This window comes from Oncorhynchus mykiss, chromosome 21, assembly GCF_057628025.1.
Source record: "Oncorhynchus mykiss isolate SJ-2025 chromosome 21, ASM5762802v1, whole genome shotgun sequence".
NCBI lineage: Eukaryota > Metazoa > Chordata > Actinopteri > Salmoniformes > Salmonidae > Oncorhynchus > Oncorhynchus mykiss.
This window is the reverse complement of record NC_143042.1, coordinates 22,735,938-22,753,382: the sequence shown is the minus strand read 5'-3', so window position 1 is coordinate 22,753,382 and position 17,445 is coordinate 22,735,938. Positions and strand designations below refer to the sequence as shown.

Below are 17,445 nucleotides of genomic sequence, written 5' to 3'. Positions count from 1 at the left end.
CACGAGGATAGAAGACCAATACATGTGTGTGTGTTTGCGTCTGTGCTTGAATACATTTTAACATGTGTTTGTGTGTTTACAGGTGGAGTCGGAGACAGCGGAGTCAGAGCTGCGTCTGAGTAACGCCACACTGCGTCTGCTGCAGCTGGAGAGAGACGTGACTATGCTGAGAGAGAGCAGCCTGGGCACCCGCCACCACACACAGCACACTGAGAGACTGTCTGAGACCGCTAGGCAGGACGCAGAGCAGGCCCTGCAGGTACACACACACACACACACACACACACACACACACACACACACACACACATGCACACACACACACATGCACACACACAGCCAAGAATTTTACCTGCCAACCCATTCTCAATGTGCTTTCTGCTTTGTGTGTGTGTGTGTGTGTGTGTGTGTGTGTGTGTGTGTGTGTGTGTGTGTGTGTGTGTGTGTGTGTGTTTTATTGCGTGTAGGAGTTTGACTTGGAGGTGAAGGGTAAATACAGTGTTGTGGAGGGCTTGGTGGTGACGAAGGCAGAGGGCGTTTCTGACGCCAGGAAGAGGGCGGAGCTACTGCAGCAGGAGGCCAAGGAGTTGCTCACCCAGTCCAGTGTAAAACTACAGAGATTCAGAGGTAACACACACACGCACACACACACGCACACATATGCATACACACACACACACACACACACACGCGCGTAAATTCACGCATGCATGCATATGCATATGCACATGCACACATACACACACTCGTGCACACACACACCTACTCTCTAATGACATCACTGTGTGTTTCCAGAGTTGGAGAGGTCGTATGCGGCCAACCAGCGTACTCTGGAGGCCAAGACAGTTCAGCTGGCCGGGCTGGAGAAAACGGCACGCCAGCTGCTCAATGACATCAGCCAGAAAGTAATGGTCTACAGCACCTGTTCTTAGGGTAACCATGCCAACAGCATCCCTGGCAATGCCTGCCCGGATGTCATACCAGAGATTATGACGATGTCTTCTTTAGTGCCAAAGAGATAATATGACAATCACTCAGGAGAGTCCAAAGACCAAAAGCAGTATTTTACCACTAAGAACCAAGTATTCCATTAAAAAAACCTGTTTCTGTATGAAACGGGTCTCTAAGCCATATAAGCTATTATCACAAGTAATACATGTTTTAACCATAAGAGTGCACATAGATTTCATGATTTTAGATTCTATGGAAATGTTTTTTATAATCGTGTCTGTAAAGATATTAAAATGTGTTTGGACCGAACCATACGAGAGCCTATTCAATTGTATGATACAATTTGTACCCATCAACCTATTGCTGTAATTTAACTTTTTAATATAAAGTAAAACTGCATCTTATTTTTTTTTTGCAAAAAATGCCTAGTCAACACTGCCTAGTTCACCTCATGAGATACTTTTGAAATGTACAGTATTTGGTGTTTGCTTTCCCCTAGTGGCAATCTGAAAAAACTGTACCCTCTTTCTGCTGCATTTTTCATCATCTCTAGGGAGTAGCAGCACATACACAATTTCAGCTTAGTTTTCCGTTATGGAGTCCAATTCAATTACAGGCAAATGTACTTCCATCACGTTTAACTGTAATAACATGCTATCCACTCTGCCAACTGAAACAACCTTACTCATTCACTGTCATTGAAAATATGCTGTAAAACAGCCTACCTTCTTATCAATTTGGGCAGTTAGAGTTCTGCTTGTCTTTCTCCTGCCTTTTCTCTTACACCCTCAGTGTCTCTGCCCCCCCCCCCCCCACCTCTCTCTCTCTCTCTCTCTCTCTCTCTCTCTCTCTCTCTCTCACAATATTGATGCAAGGTGATTTGTAGATCAGTGATTCTGAACAGTTCTTTCCTCAGGCTGATCCTGTTGAGCATGCATAATGAACATCTCTCTCATCCCCCCATGAATCCCTCCTTCCTCTCCGGAGGGTTTCCTCCTCTGTGACCATCACACTGTATCCCCACCCAGTGACTCAGACTTGCTCTGAGCAAATGAGATACAAATGGCACCAGCAGTGTTCCGCCTGGACCTCTTCATCAAATGAGATTTGGCAGGAAGCAATCAATATGGCGGCCTTCCCTCCCTCTGAAATTAGCTCTTTCCATTTAGTGCTGCAAATCAGTCAGGCATCACTGTTTTCCCTTACATATTAACCCCACTCCAGCATATCTGTGAGATAAATTGCTTTCGAAAGTGGTTCAGCCAGTCCCTTCCCCTGTGTACAGTATTTATGGTACAGTGGTTTGACTGCATGATGTGAATGCTTGTACAATTATATCATTTTTAATACATCACAAAAGTCATCCTGCAGTGCAATGCCTCATTCTAGACACATATTTTTTCATCAGCTGGCATGGATGACTCTCCGAAAACCTTATACCATGCCTAACCTCATCATCCATTTGCAGAACAGCTAAATAGAGCTATCCTGTAAAAAAAAACACAGCTGTGCCTTGCAGGCTGGTCAGCCCATCCATCGTACGACAGTAAACAGCCATTGACCTTAACTTAACTTAACATCACCTTCCTGTTTGGACCATTTGATTAGCAGCCACTTGGCCTTGAGACGGCTACAGCTGCCGGGCGGATAGGAGAATGATGTGGTTCCCATGTAGCTGGTCACGGGGCACTTCTCAATATCAGCATGTGTCTGCAAGTGTGGTAGAGCGTGGTTTTCCTGAATTGATGAGATATTAATTAAATATGACTCCTTCCTCTCTCTCCTTGGCCCATTCCCACCGGGGTCTGAGATGTGTTTACCTTACTTTGTGCCGAGTCATTGTACTGCCGATGACGCTGCTCTGATCTCTCTGATACACTTACAGCAGGAAGATGGTGAGGAAGCATTTTAGAGCAGCCACCAGACCATAGAAAGGCTGCAGAGAGGAGAGAGAGAGAGGGAGAGAGAGAGAGAGGTAGGGAGAGCAAGTTAGAGGGAGAAAGGGAGAGAGAGAGAATCAGTCAATCAAATAAACATTTGATTTAATTAGCACTTTTGAAGAAAAAAAAAACGTTTGTCACAAAGTTCTTCCCAGTAACCCAGTCTGCTCCAAAGACAAGGCAGGTTGTTGCAGAGGAAAGGGCTTGGAAGTCAGTCAGGTCACTGTTTCTTTATGATTAAGGTCTATGGCATGGACGACACTTTCCTATGAGGATCCGCTGTAATTTCTCATGACATAGGTAGGTGTCTGCTGATTTAAACGTGGGATGGCATTGTTGATTAAAATCATTGGACACTGTGCAGAACACACGTATTTTCTGCGTCAGAGCTAGCCATCATACAAAATTTGAATCAATACTGGAATGTACAAGGTGCTAAAACATTCAACTATCAATTACTGGATATAGAGAGAATCCTAAATATCATATCCAAATATAAAAGCAAAAAGCGTGGTTTCCCTCTGCAGTGAATCATTTAAACGAACATGCTCATTAAAGAGTGTCCTATGGCAGTGGTCTACTATTGATTGATGTGGTACATTTCAGTGGACACAACGACAACAGCGACAAAAAAAATGATAAGTGGGCTGGGTGTCAAAAGGGCTTTTGAAATCAAAAGCTGAACTTTGGCAGAAGCTCCAACGTTGCAGTCTGGGTATTAAATCAAAATAGCTGTTGCATTTGAAATATTCAGAAACAATTTAGTGTTTGTTGTTGTTGTTGTCACTGAACTTCTGAACGCTCACTCACAAAGAAATGACAACCCCTCGGATCAAGCCGTTAAAAACAAATACTGCATGACTTTGATGAAGGGAGTAAGTCACACTGTGCCTCTTGCATCATACTAATACTATGATCTTGAAATGTTTCAAACCACTGACTTGCTATGAAGCTCAAATGCAATAGACATTGAAACTCTTTTAATGTTTAATAGTTACATTCTAATGCCTCTGTTATCAACCCAACAAGCAATTGATATTTGTATTATGCCTGAAATGAATTTGTCTGCTTATAGGGACAATGATATCTTTTACTAAGGGAATCAATGGGAGTCAGCATCTGTGAATGTACTGTGTTTTTCCCTGGAAGGAGGAGCAAGGAACTGCTCACTAAATTCGAATTAGCATATAAACTTTCCAATATTTAGGCTTTAGTTAATTCAGTCAGCATTGTTTTAATTAATTAAAAAAGTTTCCAATCCAGTCACCCTGGAAAGTTTCCAATATGAGGCAACGTCTTTTCATATAGCCTACTAGAAGAGGTGTTTCCCCAATACAAATAAAGCATGTAAATGTTTATAATAACAATCAGGAATTTGCATCATTATTAGTTATTACACAGCACTAAGCAAAGGCATTAAGTTTTGAGAGTTAGAGCTTTGACTCATTCAATCCCGGAATGATCATTGAAAGTAGTGGTGAAGTGTACTCTTGTGTGACAGGTTTTCTGGCACTACACGCTTAGAAAAAAAGGTGCTATCTAGAATCAAAAAGGGTTCTGTGGCTGTCCCCATAGGAGAACCCTTTGAAAAACCCTTTTGGTTCCAGGTAGAACCATTTTGGTTCCAGGTAGAACCCTTTTGGGTTCCATGTATAACCCTTTTCACAGAGGGTTCGACATGGAACCCCAAAAGAGTTCTACCTGGAACAAAAAAAAAGGTTATCCTATGGGGACAGCTGCAGAAGACTTTTGGAAGCCTTTTTGTCTAAGAGAGTCTGGGATGGGGAGCATTGAGACAGTAAACAAGTATGTTACAATTGTGGAAGGCATCATTTTGCAAAGGTAATTTAGTTCATATTTGCCATAAAGAGATTGTGGTCTGACTCTGGATAGGCTAAAACACACCGGTGTCCCAAGAATATACATAACAGAAATTATTACTTCTGTCTGAGATCCAAATAATTATTAAGCCTATATAAGATATATGATTCCAAATTAATATAAATATTTTCTGTTTTTTCTGTGGTGTGTGCGTGTGTGTGTGTGTGTGTGTTTTCAAGGAAGTAGGGCTTCCCTGGAAATCAGTAGCCCATAAAACACCTACCTGGAGTCTCTCTTATCTCTCAGCACTGGATTTGTCTGAACTGAATATTCAATGCTGCCACATCCTTGAAATATTAAATATTAATATTCCACAAGTCAAAGAAATTATGAGGGATGCTATTAAATACCACAAATTAATTGACCAATGAGGTAACCAGGGGATCTCAGGAATGGATGCATTATGCAGCTCCCAGCATGCATTGTGGGATACAAAGGAGACTGGTGGATTCTGAAGCGCGAGCTGGTGAGGATTGTGACACGAGCGCAAGGGGAGCATCATCCAAACACTTTGTGTTACCAGATACCCAGGTAAAACACTACAGAAAAAATGATTCGGCCCGTAGTTCAATGTGGTGTCTCTGTGCATGTATTTTTTAATTCTCGGTCCACCGCTCTCAGCTGAAATGGATCATTCACCATACTAACGAAACGGTTACTTCGAGTACGGTAGCGTATTTCAGCCGCTGGTTATATTTATTTGCGCAGGCTAATTAGCGCGTTGCAGTCAGGGCTGTTTGCTTGCGACAGTACACGGGGTACCGGGTAGTCGGTAACTGTGTGCGGCAATAATCTGTTCATTAATATCTTGAGATTTATTGATTGGTTTGGGTTGAAAAGGGAATTCCAGCATGCAGCTAGGACATTGTTACACGCACCTGCGTTCCTAATTGGGCTTATCAATCAGATTTTATTTGTATTTAGTGAATCCCAACCCTCTGCATCAACATATTTGGCATGTTTTATACAATTATGTATAGCAAAATGATATGATCTACCAAATATACCAAAATAATGCTATTTTATGCCGAGCGAGTGAACGCACTTGTTGAAAATGTCACGGTTCCTGTTTTCTTTTTCGTTCCAAGTTGATAGGAAACTAGACTGTTCATCATCATGCAGTTTGTCTATTAAGCTACTGAAGGCTGTATGAAAATGCTTATATATTTTCATCTGTAGAATCCTATCCATGTCTAGAGATGTTGTCATTGATTTAACTCAACGTTGTGCATGTGCTGTCAGCCTGTGACTGAGTAGATAGCTAGTGAGCTGTAGCCTGGATCCTCTCTGCCAGTGTTGCCCCTTGATTCTTTAGTCCGTCTGAGAATCCAAAATGTTCAATTGAATTTATTGGCTATGTACCACAGACAAAGTCGGTACTAGTGAGTCTTTCTTTAGGCTCTGATCTGGGATTATTGACGATCTCAACAGGAAGCCATAATCTGGTGAATAAACACCATTCAATATTGAATAGCTTCTCCTTGAGATAGCTGGGAGTGTTCTGAGTGTTCAGTCTAATGAAGAGCTGTTCATGTTTCATTTGCTGATCTGGATATTTGCCCAATTTAGCTGTTTTTGCAGTAAATATAGAAATGCTGATGGCTAGTCCTTGTTGCAAATGAAAGTACAATAAGACAAACCTTTTGTGTACTTGCCTGCTGATGGGCCATCTGCAGTGAGTGGTGATCTGAGGTTGACACCTGTTATGTCTTTCTGTGGCTGTGAGGTGATGATGCCATGCCTCTGATTGACCCTCTTGAAGGCTGCATGCAGGGAAAGGCACAGTCCAGCCCACCCCAGCCCCAAACATGTAAACCCCCTCCATGGATAAGACAGACATTGAGCAGGGAATATTAAGCTTTTAATGATGTCATCCATGTCTATGTATTTTATATACACACACACACACACACACACACACACACACACACACAAAACAAATACACTGCAGTCCATGAAAAATGAATGGAAAATCCTGTAGTTAAGGAGAGAACTGTTGATGTGCATTTAGGAGGCAGAAGAGAATACATAAATATACCTAACTGTAGGACTGGTCGCTTATGATGAAGTGGTGAGGGATTGGTTTGTGCCTATGGTTGTGTAGCCCTGGCACTGTAGTGGCAGGCTGATAGGCCATCTAAGGTCACCACCCTCTGTGGTCTATAGGTGGTTGAGAGGTGATGATACAATGAGGGGATTTGATTAATGCCCCGGGCCTACCCTGGGTGAATCGGGTTAGCGTCGTTTGCATTCATTTTGGAAGCGGGCTGCTTCCCAGGCATGAGCCAGGTGCCCAGTTTTGACTGATGGCGAAGTGATGTAGGTTAAGCACGTGTAGTAATGAGAAATGTGGTTCTACCTCAAAAAGCACAAGAGGATTTCTGAAATTGTTTCTGTGGTTAGAAACATAAGAGAATACATTATTTTGTTAAAAGATTATTTGAACTGACAAATTAAGCTAATTGATTGTACCAAAATTGGCTGTTTACATTTATAGGATTCATATAATATTCAATAAATATAATGCCCAACATCCGATTTGGTTATCTTTTTAGTAATGATTTAAGATGTGAGAATACAAATAAAAATTCACCCACAGACTTCCCAAATCTTACACCAAAGGCAAGTTCTCTGTCTTTAACAAGTAGTATGACTCTGTGGCTTGGAGTATTGTTTATTCATACTATGTAATGTATTCTCACTGAATTTGGTGATTGGGTTTTCCCCCCTTCAGAGAAATTAGCCATTAAAGTCGCTTGCATTTCCCCCTATAAATTACTGTGAAGGTACTAGGTTTTGCCAACTAGATACTGCTGTTACTGCTACGCCCTTTCATCAATTTAGCTAGTTCTCTTGAGTGTATTAAATCGATCAAACTTTATTTTAAATGCAAATTTGGGTAGAAAACCAATGGCTTTTGCTCATGATGAAAATAGTGTGGTCATCCTCAAGTCAAGCCAGTCCTCCATGAAACCAATTCAGTTTGTCCTCCTCTTAGCAACCTATTGCTTTAACCCAACTGTTCCCCAACAGTCCAGCAAATGGCAGCTGTCTAAGAGGGCTGTCCTTATGGTGCAATTCTCATATGAACACTTTTCCTACAAGCCCAAAAATGTGATGGAAAATGGGCAAGTGACTTCAATGTTTCGACAATCCTAATAAATGAATACGATTATAAACCATTACATACCAGTCACATGTTTTTCAATGAAATTATTAGGAAATATCTGTTTGATTAGTGACATTTATTATTAAACCCAAACCAATACCATTGCACAACACTATACATAGGGCCCTATAAAATCTGAATAGCGGCGAATGCAGACATGGAATCATTAAAATTAAAACGGAATTCAACAATATAAAGACATGTATTGAAAATGTATTCATTTGACCAAGTTAATCATAAGACATGAACAACATGCATCAGTGATTTCATATTTTCATGCAACTTTCTGAAATGGCACAAGAATGCACTTGTGTGTTTGCGGTGCACGTGTATGTCTGCCCTTAGTGGAGCATTGATGCTAATGATTGATATTCTGGTAGAGATGGAAAGGCTTTTCCAAAAACCTTTTTTAAATTAAATGTTAACTGCAAAGTAGCCTATGCCTACCTGGCAGAATGATATCATGATTGTTTGCATTAATTCAGTGGCGATTTGTTTTGCGTATTCTGCAATCAGATGAGCTCTACAAAAACATTGCTAACCAAACAACTGTCTATTGCTGGTGCAGACTTGCATTAAAGGGTAACTACACCCAAAAAGAACAATGACTTACATTTTTTTCCAGACTTGAAAATGGGTCTCCTGATGGTTTTAAGGATTGATGTGGACTTAAAACATCCCATTTTTTTTGTTTTTCTATTAAAAAAACATGTGATTTGAGAGCGAAAACCTGGAAAAGAAATCTGAAGAAAAGAAACAGACAGTTTGTGTGTTTGAATTGCTTTCATGGAGGACTGGCTTGAATTGTAAGGATGACCACCCCATTCATTTTCATCATGAGCTAAAGCTATTGGCTTTCTACCCAAAGTTGCAAAGGGTAAATCTAACAAACACAAGACACCATAAAAATTGATAAAGGATGTGGCATTAACCGAAAGAACAGTGGCACCTAGTGGGTATAACCTGGTACCTTCACACTAATTTGTGACGGGAAAATGCAAGCAACTTTCATGAATAATTTCTCTGAGCAGGGGAAAAAACATCACCAAATTCAGTGAGAATACATGACATAGTATGAATAAACAATACTCCAAGCCGCAGCTTAATACTACTTGTCAAACAGAAAACTGATACTGTAATACTGGCCATTTGGCTGGTCCATGGATGGCTTTTGACCATTTATTTGGATTCCTTAACAATGACTAAGATGTGAGAAGTGGTTTGGCCCGAATTGGATGTTGGATATTATATTTAATGAATATTATATGAATCCTAGAAATTGAAATGGCCAATTTTGGGTGCAATCAATTTGATTTCAAATTGCTTTTCAACAAAATAATGTTGCAGGAATTCGTGTCTTATCTGTTTCTAACTACAGAAACTATTCAGAACAATCTGCAATAATCGGTGTTACGACTTTTATCTGTGTTTCCACATGTAAAATTGTTAGCTTTAGATTTTTAAAAAATGTTTTAAACGCTTTATCAGCCTTCCCAATGAGATGAATGCTTCTGAATGATGCATCATGCTGCCACGTTGACAACATGACCGAGCGGTGTAGATTAGTGTTCAATTTGTGAAGGGCGCTCCTCCCTCACTGCTTTTGCACGTTGACGTCATGGGCCATAGTCCGGTGCACTAAATCACACTCCCTCAATGCTTCTCAGTGGTAGTGACCCTCATGTCTTGTAGAGCTTGCGCCTCATTGCTGCCAAGCCAAGGCTGCATACAGAGAAAGACCCAGCCCGGCCCAAACATGCTGTGTAAAAACACCTCATGGAAAAGACCTTCAGAAATTGAGCAGGGAATCTTGAGCTGTTAATGACTTTATCCATTACCATCAAGGACGAAAGCATCTATCATAGTCAAAACTTGTACGCATACAAACAGCAGGTTATTACAATATTGGACCGTTGGCTTTCATACTTTTCAAATTCTCAGCACTACTCAAGCAATTTCTCCAACTGTCAGCACATTCAATGAAGCTGTGCTGCCTGCAACGGTTTGGGTCCCTTTCAGATGGTGAAGCATTGCACCTGTACTTCCATTACTGTACCTCAATTTCACCTCTCCTCATTTAACTTCTCAAAGTATTGCCATACAGGATTTAGCTTCCATCGCTTGACTTTCTCTGCATGTCTTTTGTAAAAATAAACATTGTTTTTCAGTAAGGAATTTTTGCTTCACATTAACGATCCCAATTTCCTTCAAACGTTTAAATGTTCACACCCCTACTGTGTGGACTATGATTTATGTTTAAGACTGCGTTCACACAGGCAGCCCAATAAGTATCTTTTCCACTAATTGGATTTGGCCAATCTGATTACCTCTTTTGACAATAATTGGGCAAAAAAAAACAGAATTGGGCTACCTGTGTAATTGCAGTCTTAACGCTAGTTACATTTTAAACACATAGTAAACCCAGTCCATTTAATACATTTGTCCATTCAAATGTCTGTATCAAAACAAAAGTACAGTGCATTTGTAAAGTATTCCGACCCCTTGACTTCCACATTTTGTTACATTGACAGCCTTATTCTAAAATGGATTAAATTGTTCTTGGTGGTTCCAAACGTTTTCCATTTTAGGAATGATGGAGGCCACTGTGTTCTGGTGAACCTCCAAAGCTGCATAAATGTTTTGGTCCCCTTCCAAAGATCTGTGCCTCGACACAATCCTGTCTCGGAGCTCTACGGACAATTCCTTCAACCACATGGCTTGGTTTTTGCGCTGACATGCACTGTCAACTGTGGGACCTTTATATAGACAGGTGTGTGTGTGCCTTTCCAAATCATGTCCAATCAATAGAATTTACCACAAGTGGACTCCAAGTTGTAGAAACATCTCAAGGATGATCAATTGAAACAGGATGCACCTGAGCTCAATTTCGAGTCTCTGAACAAAGGGTCTGAATACTTATGTAAAATTCTAGGATCCTATTTTTGCTTTGTCATTATGGGGTATTGTGTGTAGACTGAGGATTTTTTTTATTTATTTAATCAATTTTAGAATTAGGCTGTAACGTAACATGTGGAAGAAGTCAAGGGGTCTGAATACTTTCCGGAATGCACTTTATCCTCTGTTTCCTTATTTTCATGATGACTAATTATAAGGTGGTAAAGGTATTTGGTGAAGATGGCACTAGTGAGAATAAAACAGACTCTTCGTTGGTAACCCTATAGCATGCCATGTGGTTGACGTATCGTGATGACTCTCAAATACTGTATGTCATCACACTCTTCTGATCCCGTGCCAAGTTCCTTTTAGACTAGTCATAAAAAAGGAACTGGTTGCTAAGCGACTGCTGTGCCAGTTATCTCACTAAGTACTAGGGGACCAGAAACGTGTGCTACGTATGGGTCGGGTAAGAGTGTGCGCATGTGTCATTTTAAAGTTGGATGAGCTATTAATATAAAGCTGAATTGTTAGAGGGAGGCCCAAAGCCCATTGTATCGTTATGCTCTTGCTTTTTAGATTGCTTTTAGATGTGCTGCTGTTAATTCGTTATTAATGGTATTTTTCACATATTGTTACAGGCAATGCAATACCCATACAACTGTTATCCTCCACTGTGCTTAGGGTCTTTCAAGTCCCAGTCAGCTGTACTCCTACCCACCATCGTGATTTCCCCTCATTTAAGTAATGACCCAATATATAACGCTCCATATCCCTGATCTCCGACACATTGACCGCCATGAATAATACAAGCTCTGTAATGCCGCTAACATGCTAGATGCACGAAAGGGAAGACGCTCAAGCTCCCTCTGCTCACTGCATGTGCTTTTAATATGGAAAATATGCTCTACCACCCACTTGGAAGAAAGATGGACTTTTCTAGGTTCATATCCACATCCCTTCACATACGAATTCTACCAGAACACCTCAGGACTATTTCTGAGTCACCTTTACCTTGTGTGGAGGGTATGAGGGCACCATTCCTCTTCAGCAGTGCTACACATCATTCTTCTATGATACTCACTCAAAAGGTCACCGAGCTTCTAATCCACCCCAGGTACCCCTTTTACCCATGGCCTGTGGTCCTCTTTGTCTGCCCATCGCCTGACCCTGATGCCATCAACCCTATTATCTTTCCATGCATCAACACAGACCCCCCCCCCCCCCCAACATGGCCTTAGTCTAGCATTATCCTGCTGTATCCATTAATTACAGAGGAGAGACTACCGTATCTGCCTTCCCTAGTGCAATGCAAACCATTGCTGCCTGTCTTAGAGCCTAGACTGGTACTGCACCATCTGTCGTTTACAGTGAAGGCTAAGAGAGAGGTGATCAGTTGGGGCCCTGGGGGGGTTTTATAAGCCTCACTTCTGCAAGGGCTTGTTGAAACGGTCTGTCTTTAAAGAGAGAAAGGGTTGACCCCTAAGGCTTTAACAGCATCAGATACTGTATGTGCAGAGGGATGAGAGGAAAGTTGCTTTAAGGCTGGTTTAAGGATGGTGAGAAAGTGGGGGAATGCACCAGTAGTGGTGTAAAGAAGGGGATTGATGGATCTCTGAGGATGGGCTCTAATGGTTTCAGCACCACCGAGAGTGGACAGCTCCCAGAGTAATGTGTCACCTTTCAATGCCCCTATTTGCTTCAGTATGAATTGTATTCAATCTTTTCCTTTAAGTCCCTGAAAAGTCAATGGCATTAATGCCGAGCTAAACATGTTCTTTGACACGGTTTGAAAAATGAACAAACATATGTCCTTTGAGGGGCATGTTCTCTGCAGTATTCTGCTATAGCAACATATTCTACATGTCGTGTGCAGGCAAGTTGCCATTGAACATTTCATATGTAATTGTTTGTAATGTATTTTATGCCCCTGGGTGTGCTATGCAGTCTGGTAGGCTGTCTGTGGTCTGAGCTAGTGCCTTTTAGAAAATGTACGTTTTGATTTCCCACAGTGCCTTGTCATATCCTTTCCTCACTCCTCTTTTTCTCCCACACAATCCAATTCTGTATCCATCAGTGTCTGATAGTCCGCAAACCCACCCCATAACACGCCTTATCTCTCCCATACAGCCCCCTTCTTTGACTATAGATGAATATATATTCATGAGGCGCTTACTCAAAGTGTCATAACGCAAGCTCTCACTCTAATCAGCACGCCTCTACATCGTCCTCTTAGTAAGTGCAGCCGATCTGAGTGACGTTCTTTTGGATCAAGCCCAGTATCTCACGACCTCCACTCTGTATGCAACTCCGATTGTTAGCACTTTGATGGTTGGAATCAAAAATGCATTAAGGCAGCTACAGTCTCCTCAAAAAGGTTTGAATTGTGCATCCTCCCCTCCCTACATCCTTCCTGACATGAGGCTACTCCCTATCCTAGTATTGTACCAACTGTTTAATATGCAGATAGTCGATGGTTAGATTTAAAATGCATGAGGTGATTGGGGGACTCTAAGTAGGCTTGTATAAAGGCCGTCAAGTCCATCCCACCTAGAATCCCCCCTTTAACATGAGCCTATTAGTAGTATCTCTGTTCAATATGCAAAGCCATTGTTTAGATTCAGATTCGAAATGCATTCAGTGTGTTCGACTAGGTTTGTGAACCTGAATCCCCCCCACCTAAGGCAATGGCTCATGTATGTGTCTGAGGCCGTCACCGTGGTTCCAACAGGGTCCTACTTTAGTTCTTCATCAATGATTGGTCGCTGACTGGCTGCGTTTTTATAGAACAGTGTGTTCCTTTGAGAGCTTAGCTGACATCAGTGACGCTGCCTTCTGCTCCATACTCCTTCTGTTCCAAATGCATTTTATATGGGAAACGTTACAGGAGAATATAGAATTTGTGTGTTGTGCCAGAGGGAAAGCAAATTATTGTTAATTATTATAAATTTGTAACAATAATAATAATATCTCTCTTCCTTCCTCTGTCTCTCTCGGATCCCACTGTCTACCCTTGTCCAGCTGGCCTCAACGACTGACCCACCAGTTACCATGAACTACCTACGCAGGCGTCTGTCCGACAGCAGCTTTGTGGCCAACCTCCCCAACGGCTACATGATGGACCTGCAGAGTGGGCCTCGCCCCACCCCGCCCTCTTCCACCTCCAATCCCGCCTCCCCAGCCACAGAGAGGCGAACGCCCCCCAGCCTGCCACCACAGGTCCCGGCCTCGGGCTCGGCCTTAGGCTCATCCCCGGCCCCGACCCCCGGGGGTTTCCTCAGCTCCTTCTCCAGTGTGGTGAAGACCGCCCAGTTGGCACAGAACGCTGCAGCAGCAGCCAAGGCTTCAGCGGCGGCGGCAGAAGCTGCCAAACCTGTCATACGGAAGCCCAAGATTCTATTGGTCATCGACGACCTGCACACAGACTGGTATGTTTCTCTCCCATAGAAGTGACCACTAAATCAGTATATTACACAAGCCTAGGCTCTATTGCAAGTGTTATTTGATATCACAACCTATTTGAATTGGCATTAAAAGCACTGTGCTTAGTGTTTCACATACCCTCTGCCCACTTGGACAGCACATGGAATTTGCCATCAAATAGCTAAAGTCTATTCTTGTATGCAGCATTAGTCATACTAATAAAATGAAACCAGTTCAGAAAGGGAACGGCTGATATGGCACCAGTTAGATGTCTATTTAACCCCCTAGAGTCGATGTCTGTCAAATTAGCCTAATAAAAACATCCCCATAAAGTGTAAGCTAGAGAGATCTGTTTTGATGCGTCTAAATTAGAGGTTGACAGATTAATCGGAATGGCCGATTTTAATTGGGGCCGATTTCAAGTTTTAATAAAATTCAGAAATCGGTATTTTTGGACATTATTTATTTTTATTTTACATCTTTATTTAACCTTTATTTAACTAGGCAAGTCAGTTAAGAACACATTCTTATTTTCAATGACGGCCTAGGAACGGTGGGCTAACTGCCTCGTTCAGGGGCAGAAGGACAGATTTTCACCTTGTCAGCTCGGGGGATCCAGTCTTGCAACCTTACAGTTAATTAGTCCAACGCTATAACCACCTGCCTCTCGTTGCACTCCACAAGGAGACTAACTGTTATGCGAATGCAGTAAGCCAAGGTAAGTTGCTAGCTAGCATTAAACTTATCTTATAAAAAACAATAAATCAATCATAATCACTAGTTAACTACACATGGTTGATGATATTACTAGTTTATCTAGCGTGTCCTGCTTATACTCAGTTAGATTCTATGCAACAAGTATCTGACTAAGCGGTGGTAGGCAGCAGCAGGCTTGTAAGCATTCATTCAAACAGCACTTTTGTGCGTTTTGCCAGCAGATCTTCGTTGTGCGTCAAGCATTGCGCTGTTTATGACTTCAAGGCTATCAACTCCCGAGATGATGCTGGTGTAACCGATGTGAAATGGCTAGCTAGTTAGCGGGATGCGCGCTAATAGCGTTTCAAACGTCACTCGCTCTGAGACTTGGAGTGGTTGTTCCCCTTACTCTGCATGGGTAACGCTGCTTCGAGGGTGGCTGTTGTCGTTGTGTTCCTGGTTCGAGCCCAGGTAGGAGCGAGGAGAGGGACGGAAGCTATACTGTTACACTGGCAATACTAAAGCGCCTATAAGAACATCCAATAGTCAAAGGTTAACCTTTCTGATCTCCCCATCCCGGATCCGGGATCGTGAATACAGACTCAAGCTCATTACCATAACGCAACGTTAACTATTCATTAAAATCGCAAATGAAATAAATATGCCATCTCTCAAGCTTAGCCTTTTGTAAACAATACTGTCATCTCAGATTTTCAAAATATGCTTCTCAACCATAGGAAAACAATCATTTGTGTAAAAGTAGCTAGCTAGCATAGCATTTAGCGTTAGCATTAGCGTTAGCATCCAGCACGCAACATTTCAACAAAAACATAAAAGCCTTCAAATAAAATAATTTACCTTTGAAGAACTTTGGATGTTTTCAACGAGGAGACTCAGTTAGATAGCAAATGCTCAGTTTTTCCAAAAAGATTCTTTGTGTATTAGAAATGGCTCCGTTTTGTACATCACATTTGGCTACCAAAAAAACCCGAAAATTCAGTCCTCAAAACGCGAACTTTTTTCCAAATTAACTCCATAATATCGACTGAAAACATGGCAAATGTTGTTTAGAATCAATCCTCAAGGTGTTTTTCACATATCTCTTCGATGATATATCGTTCGTGGAAGCATGGTTTCTCCTCTCAATCAAATGGAAAAATACTTGCACATGGCTTTGCGCACCAGTTTCGACGCAGGACACCAGGCGGACACTTGGAAAATGTAGTCTCTTATGTTCTTATGGGAAATAGTCCTGTAATTCCTATAACTACAACCTAAAACTTCTTAACTGGGAATATTGAAGACTAGTGTTAAAAGGAACCACCAGCTTTCATATCATGTTCTGAGCAAGGAACTTAAATGTTAGCCTTTTTTTTTTTTTTTTTTTTTTTTTTTTGAATTGTACCCCTTTTTCTCCCCAATTTCGTGGTATCCAATTGTTGTAGTAGCTACTATCTTGTCTCATCGCTACAACTCCCGTACGGGCTCGGGAGAGACGAAGGTTGAAAGTCATGCGTCCTCCGATACACAACCCAACCAAGCCGCACTGCTTCTTAACACAGCACGCATCCAACCCGGAAGCCAGCCGCACCAATGCGCCGGAGGAAACACCGTGCACCTGGCCACCTTGGTTAGCGCACACTGCGCCCAGCCCGCCACAGAAGTCGCTGGTGCGCGATGAGACAAGGACACCCCTACCGACCAAGCCCTCCCTAACCCGGGCGACGCTAGGCCAATTGTGTGTCGCCCCAAGGACCTCCCGGTCGCGGCCGGTTACGACAGAGCCTGGGCGCGAAGCCAGGGACTCTGATGGCACAGCTGGCGCTGCAGTACAGCGCCCTTAACCACTGCGCCACCCGGGAGGCCACGTTAGCTTTTCTTACATGGCACATATTGCACTTTTACCTTCTCCAACACTTTGTTTTTGCATTATTTAAACCAAATTGAACATGTTTCATTATTTATTTGAGGCTAAATTGATTTATTGATGTATTATATTAAGTTAAAATAAGTTCCTTCAGTATTGTTGTAATTGTCATTATTACAAAAATCTGCCGATTTTAGGTTGGTATCGGCTTTTTTTGTCCTCCAATTATCAGTATCGGCGTTGAAAAATCCTAGTCGGTCGACCTCTATTCTAAATCCACCGCATCCTGTCGTACTTCCTATCGGCGTTGAAAGGTGACAGCTCTAGAACTGTGTTTCTCAGTCCATGAGAAACATAAAATCTTCTGTAGCGTCCGACCGGTTTTACCTACAAACTATTATTATTTTCCTCCATGACCCCCACAAGCGTTTTGGGACGGAAGTCAGCACAACCGATCTGCCAACTTCTGTCTGTAGCTTCCAAACAGTTTGTGCTACACACTAATATGAAACGGGTGGAAAGGTGAGACTCTTACGAACATGTACATGCAGGTTGTTTTGCTCTAGGACACCCACAGGCCTTCCAAGACTTGTCTGAATGTCCCCCGGTACAAGTTGAAGAAA

At 42.1% G+C, this 17,445-nt stretch overlaps 2 protein-coding genes across 2 annotated transcripts in view; both read left to right on the top strand.

Moving 5' to 3' along the window:
* Window positions 1-1,260, top strand: part of LOC110501062 (laminin subunit beta-1) — a 31,446-nt gene extending 30,186 nt beyond the window's left edge. Inside the window, exons 31-33 of the mRNA XM_036957658.2 lie at window positions 83-259; window positions 468-627; window positions 796-1,260. Of these exons, the coding sequence (XP_036813553.2) occupies window positions 83-259; window positions 468-627; window positions 796-932 (474 nt within the window). The 3' untranslated portion in view covers window positions 933-1,260. The remainder of the gene's footprint in view (window positions 1-82; window positions 260-467; window positions 628-795) is intronic.
* A 3,902-nt stretch (window positions 1,261-5,162) lies between these two features.
* Window positions 5,163-17,445, top strand: part of LOC110500248 (synapsin-3) — a 124,948-nt gene continuing 112,665 nt past the window's right edge. The window contains exons 1-2 of the mRNA XM_021577500.3: window positions 5,163-5,303; window positions 13,858-14,264. Of these exons, the coding sequence (XP_021433175.2) occupies window positions 5,169-5,303; window positions 13,858-14,264 (542 nt within the window). The 5' untranslated portion in view covers window positions 5,163-5,168. The remainder of the gene's footprint in view (window positions 5,304-13,857; window positions 14,265-17,445) is intronic.